The 25,199-nt window shown below is 36.9% G+C and overlaps 1 protein-coding gene and 1 long non-coding RNA gene across 4 annotated transcripts in view; both read left to right on the forward strand.

Annotated features, from left to right (window-relative positions):
• LOC148163200 (uncharacterized) overlaps nucleotides 1-20,134 on the forward strand; it is a 43,449-nt gene extending 23,315 nt beyond the window's left edge. Inside the window, exons 2-3 of the long non-coding RNA XR_015769380.1 lie at nucleotides 18,793-19,014; nucleotides 19,957-20,134. This is a non-coding gene — a long non-coding RNA (uncharacterized LOC148163200). The remainder of the gene's footprint in view (nucleotides 1-18,792; nucleotides 19,015-19,956) is intronic.
• Nucleotides 20,135-20,885: 751 nt separating this feature from the next.
• Nucleotides 20,886-25,199, forward strand: part of ZNF529 (zinc finger protein 529) — a 41,512-nt gene continuing 37,198 nt past the window's right edge. For 2 of the 3 annotated variants that reach the window (XM_028090716.2, XM_028090715.2), the window contains exons 1-2: nucleotides 20,886-21,041; nucleotides 21,979-22,038. Coding sequence is in view for 1 of the 3 variants with exons in the window: in XM_028090720.2 (XP_027946521.2) it covers nucleotides 22,708-22,720 (13 nt within the window). In the remaining 2 variants the exon portion in view is untranslated. Of the gene's footprint in view, nucleotides 21,042-21,978; nucleotides 22,039-22,636; nucleotides 22,721-25,199 lie in introns of all 3 variants that reach the window. The other variant, XM_028090720.2, reaches the window with a different exon arrangement.

Consider the following 25,199-nt stretch of genomic DNA (forward strand, 5'->3'; position numbering starts at 1 on the left):
CATACACCCAAGGTTTACATCAGAAAGCTCCCTTGCATGCATGATCCCTTTGTAGTCACATCCTCCACATAACCCTAAACACTGGCAACAAATAATCTGCTTGTTGTCATTATAGTTTTGTCTTTTCAAGAATGCTGTATAAAGGTAATCATATAGTATGTAATCTTTTGAGATTGGCTTCTTTCATTCAATGTAATGCCTTTGAGATTCATCCAAGTGGTTGTGGTTCATTCCTTTTTATTGCTGAGTAATATCATATGAATATACCAGTTTCATCTGATAAAGGTTATTTGCATAGTTTCCAGCTTTCAATTATAAATTTGACCATTTACTTATGAGTAAAGCTCATAAATATTCATGTACAGGTTTTTCTATAAACATAACTTTTCATTTCTCTAGAATAAACACATAACTGTGGTCTTGTTGAGCTGTATTTTAAGTGTATTGTTAACTTTTAAAAAAAACCTACCAAATAGTTTTCTAAAGTGGCTGTACCATTTTACATTCACCAGCACTGTATAAGAGCTCCAGTTCTTCTGCAAGCTGATCAGTATTTTCAGTATTTTTGTATTGTCAGTATTTTTGGTGGTGTCAGTATTTTTCATTTTAGCCCTTCTAATAAGTATGGCATAGTATCTTATAATTTTAATTTGTGGTTATCTAATGGCTAATGATGTTATATTAAATACCTGCTAATTTGCTGTCCTTTTATCATCTTTGGTGAAATGTCTGTTGAAGTATTTTGACTTTTAAATTTGGGTTTTTTTACTGTTGAGTTTTTAAAATTCTTTATGTATTCTGGATTCAAGTTCTCTGTTAGATATGTGGTTTACAACTATTTTCTCCCAATCTATAACTTTTCATTGTCTTCAAATTATTTTTTAAGAGCAAAATTTTAAAATTTTGATGAGCTCTAATTTATCAGTGTATTTCTTGGATGGATTGTGATTTTAGTGTCAAGTCTAAGAACTCTTTGCCTAATCTATGCAATCTTAATGGGGCAATATTGCCCTTACAAGGGCCAAAATTGTTACTTGATGGTGAAAGAACATCATTCTTTATGTATAAAGCATATATATGCATACAGTATATAAACAGATATACGATATATCTGTAGTATTAACATTTCATGAGGACACAATGACCAGTTACTTTTTAGCTATGGAAAAACTTTATTATTTTTTTTAAAGATTTTATTTATTTATTTGACCAAGAGAGAGCACAAGCAGGGGGACCAGCAGGCAGAGGGAGAGGGAGAAACAGGCTCCCTGCTGAGCAATAGATTCCAGAAATAGGCCAACATAAATATGGCCAACTGATTTTTGACAAAGTTATGAAAGCAACAAAATTGAGAACAATCTTTTTTAGCAAATGGTGTTGAAACATTAACTATCCATTTTTTTAAAATAGTATTTTATTTTATTTTTTTATTTGAGAGAGAGAATGAGAGAGCACATGAGAGGGGGGAGGGTCAGAGGGAGAAGCAGACTCCCCGCCGAGCAGGAAGCCCGATGTGGGACTCGAACTTGGGACTCCAGGATCATGACCTGAGCCAAAGACAGTCGCTTAACCAACTGAGCCACCCAGGTGCCCCTAACCTCTGTTTTTAAGTAATCCAGTTGTTCTCTTAAAGGACCAATGTGCAATTAAGAGAGAAAAATAAAGCTATAATCAGCTGCAAAGGAATATTAATGTTCACTTCTGCAAAAATTTCAAGTTGCCAACTGGCAAAGAAAGGCTAATATTGCACTTTGATTAAAAAAACAACAACAACACAGCTTTGCCTTTGAAAGGTTAGTAAATGGATTTACCTTGCTAAGATTTATGGAGACTATTGAACTCTACTTCCAGTCAAACTACAAAATGTTTATATTTTCTCTTTTGATTTTCAACTTTACTGCATAATTTTAAAAGAAGAGTAACTAGGGCGCCTGGGTGGCTCAGTTGGTTAAGCGACTGCCTTCAGCTCAGGTCATGATCCTGGAGTCCTGGGATCGAGTCCCGCATCAGGCTCCCTGCTCGGCAGGGAGTCTGCTTCTCCCTCTGACCCCCTCTTCCCTCTCGTGCTATCTCTCATTCTCTCTCTCTCAAATAAATAAATACAATCTTTAAAAAAAAAGTAACTAAATTCGGTTGTTGAGGTAATTTGGTATTTGACTTGAGTACTTTTTAAAGTTAACCCAAAGAAAAAATTTGTGGAAGAGTATAATGGTATTTTGTGTTGAACATAAGATGTCACTCCTTTAACACGTCTACTTTGGAAAGCTTAATTTGGAATTAGTAGAAACTGCTCCTTTGTTAACCAAGATATTTAATATAAAAGCCAGTTAATAAAATAGTTTTAGTATGATGGCAGTTTTTTTAAGTTCCTGGGGAGGAGGCAACTAGGAAAAAAATTTTAAAAGTCTCCTTTAGGGGATGATTTTCTCTAAAAAGTTTATAATTTTATGTTTTATAATATATAAGATTTAGGAAGAGGCTTGTGGGTTTTTTAAAAATGGATAGTTAATGTTTCAACACCATTTGTTAAAAAAGATTGTTCTCAATTTTGTTGCTTTCATAACTTTGTAAAAAATCAGTTGGCCTATTTCTGGAATCTATTCTGTTTCCTTAATATGTTTCTACCTTTTGCTAATGCCACATTGTCTTGATTGGTGTAGCTTTAGGGTAAGGTTAAAATTTGTGTAGTATGTTTACTTCAGCTTCTTTTTCAAAATTATTTTGGGGGCCCCTGGGTGGCTCAGCTGTTAAGCATCTGCCTTTGACTCAGGTCATGATCTCAGGGTCCTGGGATCGAGCCCTGCATTGGGCTCCCTGCTCAGCGGGAAGCCTGCTTCTCCCTCTCCTACTCCCGCTGCTTCTGTTCCCTCTCTTGCTGTGTCTCTCTCTGTCAAATAAATAAATAAAATCTTTAAAAAAAATTATTTTGGATATTCTATTTCTTTTGCCTTTCCCTCTAATCTGTAGAATCATCTTATCTCTATCTTAAGAAACGCTGGCAAGTATTGTGATTGGAATTGTATTAAGTCCATTTCATCTAAGTTGTCAATTTGGGGAGCATAAAGATCTTTACTTTGTTGTCTTCCAATCTGTGAACATGGTATGTCTTTCTATTTTATCAGCATTTATAGTTTTTAGCATACATATTTTCTACGTATTTTGTCAGTGTTATACCCAAGTTTTTCAACTGTGGGTGTGGGTATAATAAATAGTATTGTTTATTTAATTTCACTTTACAATTGATTGCTGTTTGTATGTAGAAATATGATTGATTTTGTGTGACCTTCTGTCCTACAACCTTGCTTAACTCACTTATTAGTTATAAAAGTCTTTGGGATTTTGTAGAATGACAATCATGTCATCTATGAATAAGGATAGTTTATTTCTTCCTTTCCAATCTATATGCCTTGTATCTATTTGTTTTTCATCACATTACTGTAAATTTCCAATACTAAATTGAATAGGGGTGATGAGACAGATATTTTTGCCTGGTCTTGATGTTAGCAGGAAGCATTTAGTCCTTTACCATTTAATATGATATCTGTAAGTTTTTTTGTAGATCCCCTTTATTAGGTTGAGAAAGTTCTCTTTTATTTCTACTTTGATGAGATTTTTTTCCCAGTACATTTTAATCTTGTATTACTTTGTATTAATTAATTTAATCCTTTATCTCTACTCCCCAGCTTTATTGAGATATAATTGACAAACAACTTGTATATATTTAAGGTGTGCCATGTGATGATTTGATATAAGCCTATATTGTGAAATGATTACTACAATCAAAATAATACATCTATCACCTCACAGTTACTTTTTTTTTTTTTAAAGATTTTATTTATTTGAGAGAGAGCACGAGCAGGGAGAGAGCACAAGGATGGGTAGAGGGAAAGGAAGAAGCAGACTCTCCACTGAAGACAGAGCCTGATGCAGGGCTGGATCCCACAACCCTGAGATTATGACCTGAGCAGAAACCAGGAGTTGGGCACTTAACCGATTGAGCCACCCGGGTGCCCCTGAAAGTTTGTACTCTTTGACCAACATTTCAACATTTCCACACAAACCTCCCCCAAGACCCTGGCAACCATCATTCTACTCTCTTTTTCTATGGGTCTCATTTTTTCTAGTCTCATACATAAGTAATACCATATAGTATTTGTTTTTCTGCCTGGCTTTTTCACTTAGCATACATAATGGCCTCAGGCTTAATCACCTTGTTGCAGATGACAGAATATCCTTCTGTTAAATATATATAGTGATATATATAACAAATATAAATTAACAAATATATTAGTAAATTATATAAATGTATGATAAATATATTTGATAAACATATATTTGGTAAATGTATAATAAATATATGATAAATATCATAAATATATATGATAATATATTGATAAACATTTTATCCATTCATCTGTTGATGGACACTTAGATTGTTCCCATGTCTTGGGTATTGTAAGTAGTGCCACAATGAACACGGAAATGCAGATATCTCTTTGAGATACTGATTTCATTTCCTTCAAATATACACTCAGAAGTGGGATTGGTGGATCATGTGCTAGTTCTTTTAAATTTTTTTCAAGAATTTCTATACTATCTCCTGTAATGGCTGTACCAATTTATATTTCTACCAACAATGTACAGGGTTCCCTTTTCCCTACACCCTTGCCAACACTTGTTTTCTTGATGACAGCCATCAAATGATATATTTGATGGTATCTCAATGGGTTTTGATTTGCATCTCTCTGATAATTAGTGATGTTGAGTACTTTTTCATGAATGTGTTGGCCATTTATATGTCTTTTTTGGAAGAAGGCTTATAGATCCTTTGCCCATTTTAGAATCAGGTTATTTGGGTTTTGTTGTTTGGATTTTTTTGCTATTGAGTTGTATGAATTCCTTATATATTTTGGATATTAAATTCTTATCAGATATATTTTCTCCCATCCCATAAGTTGCCTTTTCATTTTAATTGATTTTCATTTGCTGGGCATAATCTTTTCAGTTTGATATAGTCCCATTTGTGTATTTTTGCTGCTGTTTCCTATGCTTTTGGTCTCATATCTTAAAAATCATTGCCAAAACCAATGTCAAGGAGTTTTTTCCCTACATTTTCTTCTAAGAGTCTTAACAATTTCAGGTCTTACATTTAAGTCTTCTCCATTTCAAGTTAATTTTTGTGAATTGTGTAAAATTTTGTACGTGGACATCCAGTTTTTCCAACACCATTTCTTGAAGAGACTATCCATTCCCCATTGAGTATTCTTCGCTCCTTTGTCCAATGTTAATTTACTGTTTGTATATAGTTTGTTTCTGGATTCTCTATTCTGTTCCATTTGTCTATGTGTCTGTTTTTATTCCAGAACCATTCCGATTTGATTACTTTAGCTTTCTATAGTTTTTTTTTAAGATTTATTTATTTATTTATTTAGAGAGAACCGGTGGGGGGGCAGAGGGGGAGAGGAAGTCTTTTTTTTTTTAAGATTTTATTTATTTATTTGAGAGAGAGAGAGTGCACAAGCAGGGGGAGGGGCAGAAGGAGAGGGAGAAGCAGACTCTCCACTGAGCATGGAGCCTTGATGCGCGGGACTCAATCCCAGGACTCTGATATCATGACCTGAGCCGAAGGCAGATGCTTAACTGACTGAGCCACCCAGGCCTCCTGCCTAGGCCTGACTCTTAAGCTGAAACCTGACCCTAAGCTGTTTTCAGCATTAGCACACAAGCTTGTGCCAAATGGAAATTGGATAAAATTGCTCTGTTCAATAAACAGGGTTCAGACTCTGGAACTGTTGAAGATTTGGAATACCCCACTGTGGGGCCATAAACCATAAAAACATCATGGACTGGCTGGACCAGCTGGGTCACTCAATACCCACAAGCATTAAGTGATGAGCACTGAGTAATGTATGGAATTGTTGAATCACTATATTGTATACCTGAAACCAATACAACACTGTATGTTCACTAACTGGAATTAAATAAAAACTAATAAATAACCTCTAGAAAACCATAATGTTAGGAACATTAAATAATTTTTGACTAGTACCTAGAGCATACAAGTATAGTGGTCAGAAGATAAATCATAAACTTAAATGCTTATATTAATAAAAATAAAAGAATAAAGTTAAATTAAGCATCCCCTTCAACAAGTTAGGGATAAACAAGTAAAACAAAGAAAAGTAATGGAAGAATTAATAAACATAGAGGTGGAATGTAATGAGTTGGAAAACATTTAAAAGTATAATAAAATTAGAGGAGAAATAACCATCACAGCACATATTTCCATTTAAATGATAACTCCTGTGCCAATCAATTTGAAAATGTAGGTGAATTCTAGTAAATAATCTAAACCCTAGAAAACATAAAAACTTCAAAGAGATCAATTTCAAGAAAGAGATAAAAGATTTAAAATTAAGCCAAAAAAGCCATAAGCAACCCTTATTGCTCATACTCCAGTCACTAAATACCAATGCCCATTTTATGAACTCCCTGGGAAAATGTCTGAATCTATGGCAGGGAAAGCACAAGATGAGCCTGAACATTTTGTGCCAGGAAGAAGTACATGGTTAATTGGATGATCATGTTAATAGGCTACAGAACCACCTGAAATAGTTATAACAAGCCAGCATTATAACTCACAAGAATAAAAATGAAAAATAAAATGTTTGTAATAAACATAATAAACATTTTAAACAGAGAATAATGTCTAATGCTGAAAAAGGATACAGAAAAATGCAGTTGTTTCAATTCAAGTGTCTGCTCATGTGAAGGGGAGGTACAAAATATAAGTGTGGCACATCTGTGTCAGAAAGCAACAATTATTTCAAAGATTACAATATTAAGTCAAATGTCCACAGAAATCAGTTTAAAGAATTTAATTAGCTAATGTTCAAATAATAGAAACATTGTGGTGGAAAATGTGGAGTTGCTGGTCCTGGGTAAGATGGAATAAGCATACTAGAGCTATTTCTGAGGGTCAGGAGTCTAGGGACAGTTCGCTAGGTCTTCTGCTTCAGGGTCTTTCACAACTCTGTAATCAAGGTGTGGTTCAGGGCTGGGTCTCATCATTAATGGGGGAAGGATTCACTTTGCAGAGCACATGCTTGTGGGCAACATTCAGCTTTTTGCAGGCTGTTGGACTGAGGGCCTCCTGTTTTTTTTGCTGGCACTTGCCCAGAAGCCACCCTCAGTATACATGGACCTCTCCAATTTGGCCACTTGCTTCATCAAAGCCAGCAAGGGAGAGTCTCCTGGAAGAACTACAGTTATAATCATATGTAACATAAGGCCAAATGTGACAAGCCCACAGCTAATGTCAAACTCAATGTTGAGAAGCTGAAAGCTTTTCCTCTAAGAAAAGGAACAAGAGAAGAATACCCACTCTCACCACTTCTATTCAACATAATACTAGAAATCTTAGAGCAATTAGGTCAATATATATTGGCATCCAGAAAGGAATTAAATTGGGTCTGTTTTCAGAATACATGATCTTATGTATAGAAAATCCTAAAGAATCCACAAAAAAACCTGTTAGAACCAATAAATGTATTCAGTAAAGTTGCAGAATTCAAAACATAAAGAAATCAGTTGTGAGGGGCACCTGGGTGGCTCAGTCAGTTAAGCATCTGCCTTTGGCTCAGGTCATGATCCCAGGGTCCTGGGATCGAGCCCCAGATCAGGCTCCCTGCTCAGTGGGAGCCTGCTTCTCCCTCTGCCTGCTGCTCCCCCTGCTTGTGCTCTCTTTCTCTCTGACAAATAAATGTGTAGAATCTTAAAAAAAAAAAAAAAAAGTCAGGCCTAGGCAATTAGAATGTATGAATTCAGGATTAAAAAAAAAAGCCAGTGGTTTTTCTTTGGCAGCAGAAAAAAGTTAGACTGCTTATTTTGTCAATCATAGTCTAAATTGACCCAATCAAAAATATGCACATTAACCCAAATGTCCATCAGATGATGAGTGGATAAATAAAATGTTGTATATCTGTACAATGGAATATTATTCAGCCATTAAAAAAAGAAATAAAGTACTGATTCATTCTACGACATAGATGAACCTTGAAAATATCATCCTAAGTGAAAGAAGCCAGGCAGAAAAGGCCATATACTGTATGATTTCATTTATATGAAGTATTCAGAATAAGCAAAACCACAGAGACAAAATAGATTAGTGGTTATAAGGGGCTGGGAAGAGGGAAGGATGGGGAGTGACTGTTAACGGTTATAGTATTTCTTTTGGGGATGGTGAAAATGTTCTGGAATTAGTGGTAATGATTGCACAACCTTGTGAATATACTAAAAACTACTGAATCGTACACTTAAAAGGGTAAATTCTGTGGTTACATGAATTATATCTCAGTTTAAAAAAATAGACTAAAAAATATGCTGGAAGAGCATCACCCTCTAATAGTCAGGCATTTCATTTCTACAGAGCATTTATTAGCAAGATTACTTTAAAACCACAAAAGGGTATTTCCAGCTAGTTAGAAAAACTATTAATGTAAGTAATAAGTAACTAAACTTTTGGGTTTAGTAGAAACTTTAAAGGTCATTAAAGAATTCACTGTTGAGAAACCACATGAATATAAGTAATGTAGGAAGAGCTTTAGAGAATTTAGAGAATTCATATTGGTGTTAAGTACCATGAATTTATGGAATGTGGGAAGGCCTTCACTTGTGGAAGATGCTTTTGAGTATATCAGAAAAGGTTTCCTGATGAGACACGAGACACTCTATGAAATAGAAATTTGGGTAATAGTAAGATTTTATTCACACATTAATGACAATCAGAACTTATATGTTGAGAAAACATATAAATATAAGAACTGTATTAAGGCTTTTATAACATTCTCAAAATCAGAGAATTTTTAATGTATTGAACTAACATTAATGACTTTCATTCATTCCTCTTGTTGAATTTTAGGATATCCTGATTAGGGAAAAATTCTGTAAATTTGAAAATTACTTTCTTTTCATCACAGTAATAAATCATAAGCTATTTCATATTATTCATGTTACTTTCATCTTAAATTCATGCTAGAAAATACCCCTGTTAATGTAATAATTGTGAGCATGGAAATCCTTCTAACTTACTCATATATATGAATATAGTTTTCCCATTCTTCAAGATTTAATTTGTTGAAACTTTTTTCACTATTACAAAATTTTTGTCACTATTTTGAGATATTTGTCCTCCTCTTTTATATAAGTAGAATTTTCTCTAAGGTATGTATATAAGGTAGCCATAAATCTGGAACCATTTGAATATACATAGTAAATGGTTTATTGATATTACAATAAAATATATATTTGATGACATTACATATATTTACTGTGTTATGTTTCATTACCAATATGAAGTTCCAGGTGCTGTATAAAACTATAGTATAACTTAATACCAGCATTTCCATCAATTCCTTCATGTATGTCTGTGGTGTTTGTTACGTTGTCACGGATGATTTGTCTGATTTTCACTGAGCAGACCTGCACCTTTAGCATATCACAAAAGTAAAGGATGCAGTTCAGTTTCCAAAAATTGTCTTTATTTTTTTCCTTATTGCTATTCTTTACACAGAAGTAGAGTTACCTAGTCACAGGGAATGAATACATTTGACTGTATCTATCTGTATCTGCTGGTTGGGGCTGTGATTTCATCTGGAGGTAGAGATTCTCTTACTTGGGTTGTTAGCCCAACTCAGTTCCCTGAAGGCATGTGACTGAGATCCCATTTTCTTGTTTGGTTTTGGCTGAGGGTCACTTTCATCTAGTGGCCACCCTCAGGTACTAGCCACAACACCCTAACCCTAGTTCACAAGATGGTTGTATGCTTTTTTCTAGGAAAGCAGGTGTGTGTCTGCTACTGCTTCTTGTCTCTTTTTAAAAACCTCCCCAGTTCGGTGAGACCCACTAGGATAGTGTTAACATGGTTGGATTCATGTCTGCCATTGTACATTTGGTTTTCTACATGTGTCATGTCCTTTTTCTTCCTCTGTTCCTAATTTACCACATTCTTTATTGTGAATATTTTCTAATATTTTCATGTTTCTAATGACTTGCAATATTGTTATTGAGTTATTTCCTTAAATCTTGTTGTGGGGCTTATCAGAAACAGCTTCAGATTTATGCTAACTTAAATTCAATAAGACAGAGAAATGTTACTCCTATATATTTATTTACTAAATTATTGTGAATATTTTCTAATATTTTCATGTTTCTAATGACTTGCAATATTGTTATTGAGTTATTTCCTTAAATCTTGTTGTGGGGCTTATCAGAAACAGCTTCAGATTTATGCTAACTAAATTCAATAAGACAGAGAAATGTTACTCCTATATATATATTTATTCCCTTTTCTCCATTTTTGGTATTATTATTATTATACATACTCTATGTTATAAACTCTACAATACTTTGCTATGATTATTACTTTCTATAACTGTACATGTTTTTTTTTATGTTCTTTAAAGATTTTATTTATTTGAGAGAAAGAATGAGAGAGAGAGAGCACATGAGATGGGGGAGGGTCCAGACTCCCTGCTGAGCAGGGAGCCCGATGTGGGACTTGATCCCAGGACTCCAGGATCATGACCTGAGCCGAAGGCAGTCGCTTAACCAAATGAGCCACCCAGGCGCCCACTGTACGTGTTTTAAAGCTAATAGAAGAATAAGTATATACTTACAGATTTTGTTATATTAATTTTCTTATTATTCTGGTTCTCATTTGTTTCTATCATTTTGAGTAACCATCAGAGTCATTTCCTTATCTCCCTACGGTATTGTTTTCTCCCATCTCTTTTGTTCCTTTGTGCTGTAACTGTATAATAATATTACATATTAATATTTTGCATTATTTTTACAACACATTATATACATGTTGTTTTATACAATTCCTTCTAAAATAAGTTAAGGCAATAAAGTAGAAAAATGTGATTTGTACTGTATGTTATAATTACATAATTACTTTTACACGTGCTCTTTGTTTTTATTTTTTTATTTTTTTAAAAGATTTTATTTATTTATTTATTTATTTGACAGAGAGAGACACAGCAAGAGAGGGAACACAAGCAGAGGGAGTGGGAGAGGGAGAAGCAGGCTCCCCGCTGAGCAGGGATCCCGACACAGGGCTCGATCCCAGGACCCTGGGATCATGACCCGAGCCGAAGGCAGATGCTGAATGACTGAGCCACCCAGGCACCCCACTCTTTGTTTTTAATGTAGATCAAAATTACAATTAGGGGTCATTTGCTTTCAGCTTGAAGCAATTTAGTAGTTTCTTAAAATGGATTTGCTGGCTACAAATTCTCTCAGTTGTTAATCTTGGAATGTCTTTCTTTAACCTTCATTTTTTAGAAAGATTTTATTTATTTATTTATTTATTTATTTTATTTAGAGTGTGAGTGAGGGGAGGGGCAGAGTGAGAAGGAGAGAGAGAATCCCAAGCAGACTCCCTGCTGAGCGTAGAGTCAGACATGAGGCTGATCTCATGATGTCTGAGATTATGACCTGTGACAAAATCAAGAGTCAGACGCTTAACCAACTGAGCCACCCAGGTGCCTCTAGGGTTCATTTTTGAAAGCTACTCTTGCTGGGTATCGGATTCTTGGCTAAAGGATTTTTCTTTCAGGACTTAGAATTTGTTTCCCCACTCCCTTCTGGCCTCCATTGTTTCTGATATGAAGTCACCTGTTAATCTAATTTGGGCTCCCTTTTAAGTGATGAGTTCATTTCTCTTAGTGCTTTCAAGATGTTCTTGCCTTTGCTTTCAGCATTTTTACTCTGATATGTTTGTGGATTTCTTGTGTTTCTACTACTTTGAATTTGCTGAACTTCCTGGACACATAAATTTATGACTGTTAAATTAACATTCGTTAATTGGAGCACAGATGCTGGTGAGTTGTGGTTCAACAACAGAACACAAGAGAAATTGAAATAGAGAAGTGTATTACTCCCAGGCCCTGGAGGAAGTACACGCATGCCTTGAGAGGCCAGATGGGAACGTCAAGGCAGAGTGCAGACAGAGAGAGGTTGCACCTGAGGCACAGGCCTTATTAGAGTCCATGGATGGAGTGCTTTAGGGTTCCTGGGCTGGGACTGGATAGGTCAATACAAACCAAGAGTGGTCTTTTAGTAAGCCCCACAGGGGTCTTATCTAAGGAGCACATAAGGCACACAGATGCTGGGAGGCAGGGGAGACTTGATCAGAAGGCTTTTGGAGAAATCATATCAGGAACTTCCACTTGCTGTGACTCTGCAGGCTGCTATGTAGGGAATGTGCTTATATGAGGAGATTAGTGTCAGTTTAAGATTTTGGCAAGCCACTTAGCCAAACAAAATGTATGCCAAAGCAGCAATACCATGGAATTGTTTAGCTAAACTCTCATGATTATTGTCAATAAATTTGGGAAGTTTTAAAGTTTTGTAATGCTTTTTTCTCCCTCTCCACTTGTTCTGGTATTCCCATTATGCATATGATGACACACTTCACTGGTGCCCCACATTTCTCTGAAGCTCATTTTTCTTCATTATTTTTTCTGTCCTTCAACATGTATACTCTCTAATGACCTATCTTCAAGTTTGCTAATTCTTTCTTCTGCTAGTTCAAATATATTGTTGAGCCCTTCTAATGAAATTTTCATTTATAGGGTTTCCATTTGGTTCTTTAAAAGAATTTCTGTCTTTATTGATAATACCTTATTTGATATAGCATTGTCACCATGTCTTTATTTCTTTAATCATGATTCCCTTTAGTTCTTTGAATATATTTATAAGGGTTTCTTTGAAGTCTTTGTGTGTTAAATCTGATATCTGGTTGCTCTCATAGGCAGATTCTTTTTCTTTTTGCTAATGTGTGGATCATACTCTGCAGTTTCTTTGCATGTCTTAATAAGTTTTCTGTTGGCAAATAGACATTTTATTTGTTAAAGATTTATTTGAGAGAGAGAGAGCACAAGCGGGGAGGCGGAGGGGCAGAGGGAGAAGCAGACTCCCCACCGAGCAGGGAGCCCAGCTCAGGGCTGAGGTGGCTCAGTCCCGGAACCCTGGGATTATATCCTGAGCCAAAGGCAGATGCTTAACTGACTGAACCACCCAGGTGCCCCATAATAGACATTTTAGATAATATATTGTTATTTCTGCATTCACCAGCTCAGGACCATATCAGAGGAGAATGATATTCCCAAAAAGAGATGAATTAGGGCCTGAACAAACCAGTTAAGGGGTGTAAATGGACCAAAACCAAACCAAACCAAACCAAAAAAAACAAAGAGAGATTGTTTAAAAAGTAAAAAGGGTACAAAGTTTGATTCTGGGAAACTAATGTTTGGTTTCATGGTTTAAAACTTGCTCAAAAGAACAACATTCATTTGGGTTTTATAAGAGAGTATCTGTTGTATATTGTATCACTTTCTTTCTGGAAATTAAAGAGGGAGGAATAGGCAAGCCAGGAATATAGAAAGGCTGATCTATTGCAGCTCCAGAATCTGTCACCCTTAGCTGGTAGGAAAAAGAGAGCAAGGGAAGTGGAAATAGTTTTAAATGTTTGGTCTTGTCTACTTGGCAACCTATTATTTTACTGTATTTTAGGGCTTTTTGATATAAAATTTGTATATACTGTATACATAGGTATGAAAAATATCAGCTGACCTTATTAGTTAAGTACCCCTCAATATGCTCCAGCCCTAGGCCAACATTAATCCACTGTCTGTATATTTGCCTTTTCTGGACATCTCATATAGATGGAATTATATAACATGTGGTCCTTTGTGACTAGCTGCTTTTATTTATCATAAAGTTTTGAAGTTTCATGTTGTATATAGCACGTATCAGTATTCATTTTTTATTGTATGGATATGCCAACATTTTGTTTATCCCTTCATCAGTTTGATGGACATTTGGGTTGTTTCTAGTTTGGGGCTATTATGAATAATGCTACCATGAACATTCATGTACAAGGTTTTGAGTATATGCTTTTAATTCTCTTGGATATATATGGAAGAGTGGAATTGGTGGGTCATATGGTAATTCTTCCACTTTCTGAGGAGCTGTTGTGAATAATGCTGCTATGAACATATGTGCATGTTTTGTGTGAACCTATGTTTTCATTCTCTTGAGTATATACATGGGAGTAGAATTGTGGATCTATGTTTAACCATTTGAAGAACTGCTAGATTATTTTCCACAGTAACTCACCATTTTATATTCTATCCAGCAGTAATCATTATCTTTAGTTTTGATTATAGCCATCCTGGTGGGTATGTAGTATTTCATTGTTATTTTGTTTTGCATTTCCCTGTTGGCTAAAGGAAGTCACGGGATTTTATTATAACTTTATGCATAAAGAAAGTAAACAGGATTCCCTTAACATAAAATCTTATAATTATTTATGACTTTCAGTAAAACACCAGTGACAGTTTAAACATTATTACCAGGGTAGCAAAAAGTGAAATGAATAATTAGGTTTACAGATTTAGAAGGTAAGGGAAAGGAGAATGAGGCTGATATTCATTTATTATTCTCAGTTCAACACCTTATTATATCAGGTTTCTTTGAAATAAATTTTAAAACAAAAATGGTATTAAAATCCTCTGCATCTCCACAGGGAGAGGGTGGACATTTCCTTCATATTTTTCTAAGATTATTTTTTACTATTGTTCATTAGGTGGGTCTGCATCCTTAGGCTAAGATGTTTACTTGTTTGCATTTGTAAGATGAAACAGGAACAAAAAGCTCAAAATATAAGAAAATGGAAGATAATTTTTTAAAGACACAATATAATGTAGAGCATATAATGTTCTACAGTCAGGCAGAGATTTCATGTTCCATCTTGCACAATCCTGTCTTTGCCTGATTTCTCACTGTTACATCTTCTGTCTCATGATGAATGTCTGAGCCACCCAAATAACGTGGCATGTAAATCAAGAAACCATATATACTCATACTCACAAGACAAAAAGGGTAAATGTAAGATGTTGCTTACAGATCCATAGTTATTGACCCATTTGGGAACTGGGTTGTGTGTATCGTTAACCATCACATCCGGTAATGGATTCAGTCAGGATCCAGGCTGTCATTACCTCCTATCCCACCAAAACCCAACCTCCCCTGTTGCACTGCTGAAGAATAAAGGAAAGAGGGCATATTGATGTGATTTAAAGTAGTTAATTAACAAGAATTCATAGTAACTCTTTTGGTGTGCATAGTGCCTTATGTTATACAATTTTCCAGGTATTTTTTTAGTTTTGTGACATACAGGTAGAAAAACACTAATTTACTGAATGACTAAACTGCAGGTACTTTATATTCTTTATAAAAACCCTTCATTTATAGAGAATAGGCAGAGCAGCAGCACATCTTCATTTTTTATCTGAAAAGAATGAGTCTCGGTGATATTAAAGGATATATGCAACTAAAAATGGTTCAGGTGGGGACTGGAATCTAGATCAGTTTGACCCCAGAACTCAGGAACATTAACCTGTGACTGACTCTCTCCACATGAGCTTGGATCTGGGAATACCTGCTGGTCAGGAGGCAGCCCATTTCTACATCACATTATACAAAAACTTCACACTCATCCTTTAGGCCCCATAAACCCCTAAAATGGGAGTAATGGGAGGGGCAGGGAGTAGAAAGTAATAGGCCTGAATCTTTAACCAATTCTCTTTCCTTTCTTTTCTGCAGTGAGCATTTGGGTTCATTTTCCTAAATACACAGACTGAGAAAAGCAATGACACTGCACTTTAGCCTCAACAACTGACCTGTTATCCTGCTGAGTCTTCATCTTCCAAGAGCTGGTGCCCAAGCCTCCTCTTAGCTCCATATCCCATCTCCCTAGTTTCTTTTTATTCAAGCTTATACTTGCTTCTTCTGTTACTTTGAATTTTACTGAATCTATCAAGTTTTCTTTATTCTTCTTTTCCCTCAACTGGATTAAAAAATATTCTCTCGCTTTTAGAGGTTACTCTCAATTTTTTTTTAAGATTTTATTTATTTGACAGAGAGAGAGAGACAGAGAGGGGACACAGGCTTCCCACTGAGCAGGGAGCCCGATGCGGGACTCGATCCCAGGACCCTGGGATCATGACCTGAGCCGAAGGCAGATGCTTAACGACTGAGCCACCCAGGCGCCCCATACCCTTAAATTTTTAATTTGTATCTTTGATTTGTAATTAGCTGGCATCTCACGAAACACCTTAGAATGTTTTAAATACTGGGGTGCCTGGGTGGCGCAGTTGGTTAAGCGTCCAACTCTTGGTTTGGGCTCAGGTTGTGATCTTGGGGTCCTGGGAACGGGCCTGTATTGGCTTCTGCGCTCAGTGTGGCCTCTGCTTGGGACTCTTTCTCCCTCTCCCCTTCCCCCTCCTCCCTGTGCTCTCTCTCTCTCTCTGTCTCGCAAATAAATAAAATCTTAAAAAGAGAATGCTTTAAGTACATTCTATTATTTTGTGATTTTCATCTGTTTTGAAACATTAAAATTTACATTTTGAAACAATTTGAAACAATATCTGAATTTGAAACAAATTCAAAAAATTTTGAAACAAAATTTGAAAAATTAAAATTTAATAAAAAAATTAAAATTAATTATTACTTAGTATATGCTTAGACTTCCCAACGTATTTACCAATTTTATCTCATTCTATCTTTCCAGGTTTAATTTACTTCTTCCTAACATACATCCTTTAGAAATTATCCAGTGAGTGTATGAAGGAAAGAAGTGGATAGTATTAAATTTATGTCCAAAGGGAGGCTTAGGACACCGTTTCTTCCTTTACTGAGATTCAAGGCCTACTCTATTCCTAGGCACTTGTCATCATGGACCTGCTCCTCTTGTTCTTTCTCTTTAGTGCTTTGTGTATAGAAAGTAGGCTTTCCCATTTGCTTGCTTATTTATTTGTTTGTTTGCTTGTTTGTTTAAAGATTTTACTTGAGAGAGAGAGCATGGGAGGGGGTCAGAGGGAGAAGCAGACTCCCTGCTGAGCAGGGAGCCCAATGCAGGACTTGATCCTGGGCCTCCAGGATCATGACCTGAGCTGAAGGCAGTCACTTAACCGAGTCACCCTAGTGCGCCCATCTGCTCTTTCAACCATAGATTACTTTCATGCCTTTGATGTCTATTACTGAGTGGAGAGATATAAACAAGGCAAGGCATCCCTGGGATATGACCCAAAGGAGAGATGCAGAAACACGATCCAGAAGGGTGAGTTGGAAAAGGAAGGGCACTTGGGCACCTGGGTGGCTCAGATGGTTAAGCGTCTGCCTTCGGCTCAGGTCATGATCCCGGGGTCCTGGGATCAAGTCCCGCATCGGGCTCCTTGCTCAGCAGGGAGTCTGCTTCTCCCTCTCCCTCTGCCTCTCCCCCTGCTTGTTCTCTGTCTCTCTTGCAAATGAATAAATAAAATCTTAAAAAAAAAAAAAAGGAAAAGGAAGAACACAGTGCAACATGGGATCTCCCTTCTTGCCATATATTAATATTGTATGTAACCTGATTTTACCTAGGTAACCAAGGTCTGTGGACATGATGAAGTCTTTCCCTTGTATGGGTTCTCCTAAGCACTCACTACTTAGACATCAAATCACTGTCTAGACAGAACAGGTTCATTCAAAGAATATAGAGTTATTTAATTCAAGAAGATATATTTACGTTTGTGGGCATGAGAAAGGAGATGTTAAGTGAAATACCCAATTAATAAGTGAACATTATTTAAAATTAGAAGAACTTGGAAAAGGCACAGGTTTATCTGGTGAGAATAAAAGGAAATGACCAGTTTTGTGAAGGGGAATCACACCTCCAGGAAGTTTCAAGATGGGAAAATGCTCAGATATGCTAGAGGGAAAAAGAGTATTTCAGAAAAGAGAGAAGAAACATCATCTTACCTGAGGCATTGCTTTATTACAAGAGAGGACCTTTTGCTCTTTTGGATTCTTTGTTAGAAAAGTGAACGGGGGAGAGAAAAGAGAGGTAAAAGAAGCAATGTTAAACCCTACTTGCCATAAGAGTTTCCATAATAACTTGGTTAAATCTGCCTAGTTAAGTAGTAAACATTTACTATTAAGTATTAAGAATCATTGTGTTAAATATTAACTATTCAGTAATACAGGTTTGAGTAATAGAGAAGAAACTGATTATGTACTTTTCTGCACTGCAGGCTCCAGTCACATGGAATAGATTTTTCCTTTAAATGAAGTTTCAAATATTAATTTTTACAGTAAATATTTTTATCAGAATAAGACTGTGATTAGAAGTATTTCAGGGTATTTAGAGTGTCTGAAAAAGTTATTAAATCACCATGATTTCATCTAAGAAAAGGGGGGGAAAACCTCTCAAAGAAGTGCATAGAGATAAAAAGTATTTTTCTTTAGTGCTACCTACTGAATCCTGGTCATTTCTTTTCTTTTTTAAAAAATTTTTCTGCTCAGTTCAAGACATTAAGATTATTTAATATGGTGTTCCTAGTATGTGATCCTATCATCTGTAATTTTACCTCTTCCCAATTCTTTTTTTTTACTCTTGATGAAAATCCAATATATTTATTTTTTAAATAATTTTTTATTGTTATGTTAATCACCATACATCATTAGTTTTTGATGTGTTCCATTATTCATTGTGCATAACACCCAGTGCTCCACGCAGAATGTGCCCTCTTTAATACCCATCACCAGGCTAACCCATCCCCCCAGCCTTCCCAATTCTTTTTAAAAAAATATGTGCAAGTTTAATGTTTACAATGTGATGATTTTATTTTATTATTTTTTTAAATGCAGAGTTTTTCACAAACTTAGATTTTTTTTTTTTTTTTTAAGATTTCATTTATTTGTCAGAGAGAGAACAAGCAGGGGAAGCAGCAGGCAGAGGGAGAAGCAGGCTCCCCACCGAGCAAGAAACCCATTGCGGGACTTGATCCTGGGACTCTGGGATCATGACCAGAGCTGAAGGCAGATGCTTAACCGACTGAGCCACCCAGCCATCCCTACAATGTGATGATTTTAAACATATATATATTATGAAATGATTACCACCATAAGGTTAGTTAACACCTCCATCCTCTCATATAATTACCTTTTTTATTTTTGTGGTGATAATGCTTAAGATCTAATCTCTTAACAACTTTCAAGTATATAATACACAGTATTGTTAACTATAGTCACCATACTGTACATTAAGTTCTCTAGAAATTACTCATCTTTTGTATTCTTTGACCGATATCTCTACATTTCTTCCACCCTCCTAACCCCTTGGCAATTACCATTCTACTCTCTCTTTCAATGAATTTGGTTTTTTAGATTTCACATGTAAGGGAGATCATACAATATTTGTCTTTCTCTGACTTTCACTTAGCATATGCCCTCAAGGTTCATCCGTTGCCACAAAAGGTATGACGTACTTCATTTTAAAGGCTGAATAATATTCCATTGCATATATATGCACATGTTCTTCATTCATTCATCCATCAGTGGACACTTAGATTACTTCCATGTCTTGGCTGTTGTGAAGAATGCTACAATGAGTATGGGACTGCAGATATTTCTTCGATATCCTCATTTCCTCTGGATATCTCTATACTGCTGTTTTACTTGATTAGAAACAGTCATAATTCTGGAAGCAGAATCAAAATGACACATACCTAACTAGACACAGCGCTTCTCAATTATTCATTAATACCACTTACATAGTGATCTAATTTCACAGTCGTCGTGGAACACACAAAATCATGATAAATAAGAGTTCGTACAGTTTCCTTGATCTCATCCATTTTACAAAACCACAATCCCATGGACCTGACATAACTCCTCTAAGCCCATCTCATAATTCCACACAAGAATACCAAATCAATCTTAGAAACCACTTACTGAATCGTCACACTGAGTCTCAAACACAAGTCACTAACTAATCATTCTGCAAGGTTTATCAACTTCTTATAAAGATAAATATAAACTGACCTATTACCCAACATTTTTTTCTTCTAGGTATTTCCCCAGGAGAAATGGAAACATGTCAGCTTTATTCGTAACATATAAAACCTGGAAATACAACAAATGTTCACCAAGAGAAAAATGAATGAACAAATTGTGGCATATTCACACAATTGAATGCTGTCCATAAATAAAAATGAACTACACAACATTAATAAAGCTTACAAAACTAGGATGTGCAAAAGGAGACATATGTGATTGCAGAACTGACAAAACTAAATTACGGCGACGTATCCCAGAACTATGGCGGTCTGTTGTGAGACTGACTGGAAAAGGACACCAGAGAACTTCCTGGCAGTGATTGTATAAAACCCGCACCAGGGCAGGCATACACATACTGAGCGTGTGCTCAGTGCCAGATGACATTCTAGGTGCTGGGGCTTTCTCAAGGGGCAAAACTGACAACAAAACTTGTCACTCTCTGGTTCACGACCACGGACCTGGGGTCCCGCACATACAGGCCTGAGCGGAGAAGCCTCGACAGGCATCGGCTCCCAGTTCTCGCCTCAGCCATTTCCGCCCAACCTGCGGTACCCGCTTCAGCCCGTCTTGGCCCGATCGCCCTCAGCACGGATTTCCGATTCCCTCCTTGGTCCTCCTCCACCAGGTTCCTGATTCCCTCTTTTCTCCTCAGCGCTCTGGGTTTAGGGATTCCGGTTCTCAGCCGGTCCTTCCCGACGCAGGCTTCTTCCGTCTTCCTCCTCGCCCCGCCTCCGGCAGGCTTCCGCTTCCCTTTTCCTTCTTTCCCCCACCCAGGTTTCCAATTACTTCCTCGGCTGGGGCTCTAATTCAACCCAGAGGAACCCTCGCTCCCAAAAAATCATCACCTGGCTCTTCGGCGTCTGAAGAACCGCCAGCGGCGGCCCTCCTCCGCCCAGGAGGAGCGACCCGCCCACCCTGGAACTCCCAGGAGTCTCCGGGGCGTGGCGCGGGCTTTGCGACCGCTGCCCTCCCCTTTGCGCTCGAAAACCTGGACGTTTTCAGTGTTGGACTACGTCTCCCACAGGCCCCAGGGCTACGAATGAACTTCGACTTCTGTTTCCCCTTCCGGTATCGTCGTGGTTATTGGGGCATGCCTGGTGAGTTGAGGTGACCCCGCTCGGGTTGCGGGAGGGGCTCGCGGTGTGGAGGCCCTAAGCCCCGGGGGCGCGGGGTGGGGCAGGTGGAGCCAAGGGGCTCGTCCCAGTGTTTGCGTGAACCCCGGACGACGTTGGTTTCCGGTGCTTTGTGACGAGTTCATTGTGGGGTGTTAGTGCACGCGCGCGCATGCGTGTGAGTGAGCGTGTGTGACGGGCCCTGGAGTGCCCATACTGGTATACTGTTGGGCTAGTGGGACTATCAGTAGTACATTGTCTGCGTTGATGTGGGTTTCTAATACTGTGACCGAGTAATCTCTGACAGCTCGGTTGTACTGACTGTAAGTTTGAACTAAGTGGGTGTGGGACAGAGGGAACGTTGGTGAACTGAGTGTTGCCCACCCAGGATCCACTCTTAAGTTCCATGGTTCCTTGGAACGTGTTTCCCTGAATTCTCTTTTCTTACACCCTAGGACCAGTTTGATCTAGCTATAGAGAAATAGACATCAGAGGGGAAGTCATTGATGTCAGGCCTAGAATGAAAGTTCCAAGCAGGAAAGTACACCTCAGTCATGGGATGAGAATTTAGGCTTGCACTTGACTTCAAGACAGACTTCTGGGAATACATGAGGGGAGGGTCACAGGGTAAAGGATTTCTTGTTGGGCGAACCTCTTTTGGATACACTCTGGAGGGCATTTACGTGTTTCAGAACCACACGTGTGCCCCCTAGAGACTGCTGTGAACTTATTTAGATTCCAGCGCTGGTTAGAGGTGATGCTGACCTTTTTCTCTGATACTGGTAAAAGTCAGCAGTATCCTAGTTACCTCTTACTTCCACCTGGATGTATTTGTGATGGGTAATGGGTTATGTCTGATGGTGGACAGTGTGTTCTTATTTAGCCTGTCCAGAGTCTCAAGAGTTTCTTCTTGGTCCTGTAGTTCTGCAAGAGAAGCCCCCTGAAGTGGAGGAGAGCGTTGCCACTTAAAAGCCCATTCAAGGTCAGTTCATGTTTACTTTTTGTTCTGTCATGTATATTTGTTTTACACAACATTGAATATTTGCTGTCGTTCTAAATTGTAAGACCTAATTGTGAGCTGTCCATTTACCTGGTCCCCAGGTTGCCCCTTCCCAATTAATAACAGGACCATAGGGATGGGTCCCTGTCTCTTCCAGTGCCTTTCCAAATACCCTTTTTCTTCCCAGTTAATATTCACATTACTATTGGTAATTATTCAGTTTCCCCATGTGCTCTTTTCTTTCCAAAGGATGATACAGAAATAGAACTAGTTGAACTCTTCAAGGATAAACTAAGAACTTATTTTAGAATGTGTTTTGTCAAGGAAGAGACTAGTGGTTAGGTAGAATAAAACACCAGATACCTTTAATCTTATTCAGAGACTTGATTTTCAAACAAAGCAAGGTAGGAAATGGTTTGATTGGTTTCAGTCAGTAAGACATTTTAGGAGTAGGAATATGATTGGAGTTTTGTGAAGAGAGGTCTTTGTGAGCAAGGGCAGGGAGTTTTTCCTGAAGAGTCCATGAGGAGATTTGAATGGTGACTAAGTCTTGAGATTTGGCAGTATGACTCTCTTTCAGACCACACAGTGGTACAGACTGTGAGAGGCAGCATGATATAATGGTAATTGAGTCTAAAGCAGCACCTTCTGATGGAAATACAATGTAAGTCACTTGTGTAACTTATTTTTTTTATTTTTTATTTATTTTATCCTTAAAATGAGGCCTTTATTTTTTTTTAATTTTTTTTATTAATAAACAATGTATTACTTGTTTCAGGGGTACAGGTCTGATTCATCAGTCTTACACAATTCACAGTGCTCACCATAGTGCATCACTCAGCCACCCCATCCTTCCCATCCCCCTCCACTCCAGCAACCCTCAGTTTGTTTCCTGAAATTAATAGTCTGTTATGGTTTGTCTCCATCTCTGGTTTCGTTTTTTTCATTTTTTTCCTCCCTTCCCTAATGATCCTCTGTCTTGTTTCTCAAAATCCTCATATCAGTGAGATCACATGATACTTATCTTTCTCTTATAGACTTATTTTGCTTAGCATAATACCCTCTGGCTCCATCTACGTCGTTGCAAATGGCAAGATTTCATTTTTTTATGGCTACATAATATTCCATATCTTCTTTATCCATTCATCTGTTGATGGACATCTAGGCTCTTTCCATAGTTTGGCTATTGTGGACATTGCTGCTATAAACATTGGGGTGCATATGCCCCTTCAGATCACTACATTTGTATCTTTGGGGTAAATACCCAGTAGTGCAATTGCTGGGTTGTAGGGTACCTCTATTTTCAACTTTTTGAGGAACCTCCATACTGTTTTCCAGAGTTAGCCACTTGCATAATTTAAAAATTTCTTTTGTACACATTTTAAAAAGTTAAAAGAAACAGTCGAAATTAAGCTGGATAATACAATTTTATTTTAATTTAATTTTTTTATTTTAACCAATATATCTGAAATATCATTTCAACATGTAATAATATAAATAAGTTGAAATATTTTATTTAATTTTTTTATGATTTTATTTATTTATTCGACAGATAGATAGAGCACAAGTAGGCAGACTGGCAGGCAGAGGGAGAGGGAGAAGCAGGCTCTCCACTGAGCAGGGAGCCGGACGTGGGGCTTGATCCCAGGACCCCAGGATCATGACCTGAGCCAAAGACAGCCGCTTAACCGACTGAGCCACCCAGGCGCCCCAAGTTGAAATATTTTAAATTCCTATTTCATACTGTGTTTCAAGATCTGCTACATATTTTACTGTTATAGCACTTCTCAGTTTGAATGCTAAATTTTCAGTGGTTATGGTGAAATGTAGTTATACCAAAAGAATAAAGTTGTGTTTAACTGAAAAACATTTTATATTGCTTTTGTATTTGAATTAAAAATTAAAATAAAATTGAAAATTCAGTTCCTTGTTCAGTCTAGCCACATTTCAAGGAGGTCAGTAGTTATTAATCTTTACATTTTATAATCTTTTGTTGTAAAATGTAGATAACGATCATATTAATGCCTTACAGTTTTTATAAGGATTGTATACATTATTCTGGGCACAGCCCTAGAGCACTTAATAACAGCCTTGCATTTAACAAATCCTCAAGAAACAAAACTGTTGTTATGTGAAGATTCAAGAAACAAAACTGTTGTTATGTGAAGATTCAAGAAACAAAACTGTTGTTATGTGAAGATTCTAAGTATTCACCATAAATTTTCTATAAATCAAGAACAATGAAAATATAAAATTAATTTTGATGAGCATTTAAAAGGAATCTTTGAAAATCAGATTTGCTAACATCCTAGAATAGAACTTCTTAACCTAGGGATGCCTGGGTGGCTCAGTCGGTTAAGGGAATGATGCCTTTGGCCCAGGTCATGATCCCCAGGAGCGTGGGGCTCCCTGCTCAGCGGGGAGTCTGCTTCTCCCTTTTCCTCTGCCTCTCCCCCCAGCTCCTGTTCACTCTCTCTCTCAAAAATAAATTGGAAAAACAAACAACCCAGCAAACTTCTTAACCTAAGGCAAATTGACTCCATTTTAGTTCTCACAGGGACCACAAATCTCTTGAAATTCTATTCAAAATCATTCTATATAATGCCTAACATTTTTTATTTTTTTGGGTTATTTTGTTTGCAGAGTATCTTTAATTTCATGGGGTTATATGAAACATATATGAAAGCTTAAAAACTAATCACATTACATAAATGTGATGTAATACCATACAGGTAAGAGCAACTATGTAGTCTTAGAAAAGGAAAATGACATTAATATTATATAATATATTTACATAAGAAAAAGAATACTCCAAATTGTTAGTATTGTATATGAATCAGTTTTACTAAAATTGCATTTGTAAGCAATCTTGTAAGAATATATCTGAAATATTACTTATTGAATAATAAAGGAATGAAGACATGTATAATAAGCACATACTCTGTACAAAACACATTTCTGCCTCATTTACACGTTTTATTTAGTTTTTTTAACAAAATTCAGGAAAATTGAACCAAAATTCAAGTAAATTTGAAGATCTAATTGGCTTTATTTTCTGATTTCATGAATCAGGTAGCACCCCATCTAACAAATAGTGGGAGCTCCATTGAGCTAAACAAAGGGAAGGTTTTAAAAGGCAGAAG

Source organism: Eumetopias jubatus, unplaced genomic scaffold (assembly GCF_037043125.1).
Source record: "Eumetopias jubatus isolate StellerSeaLion01/CBP00866 unplaced genomic scaffold, mEumJub1_p1.0 scaffold_10, whole genome shotgun sequence".
Classification (NCBI taxonomy): Eukaryota; Metazoa; Chordata; class Mammalia; order Carnivora; family Otariidae; genus Eumetopias; species Eumetopias jubatus.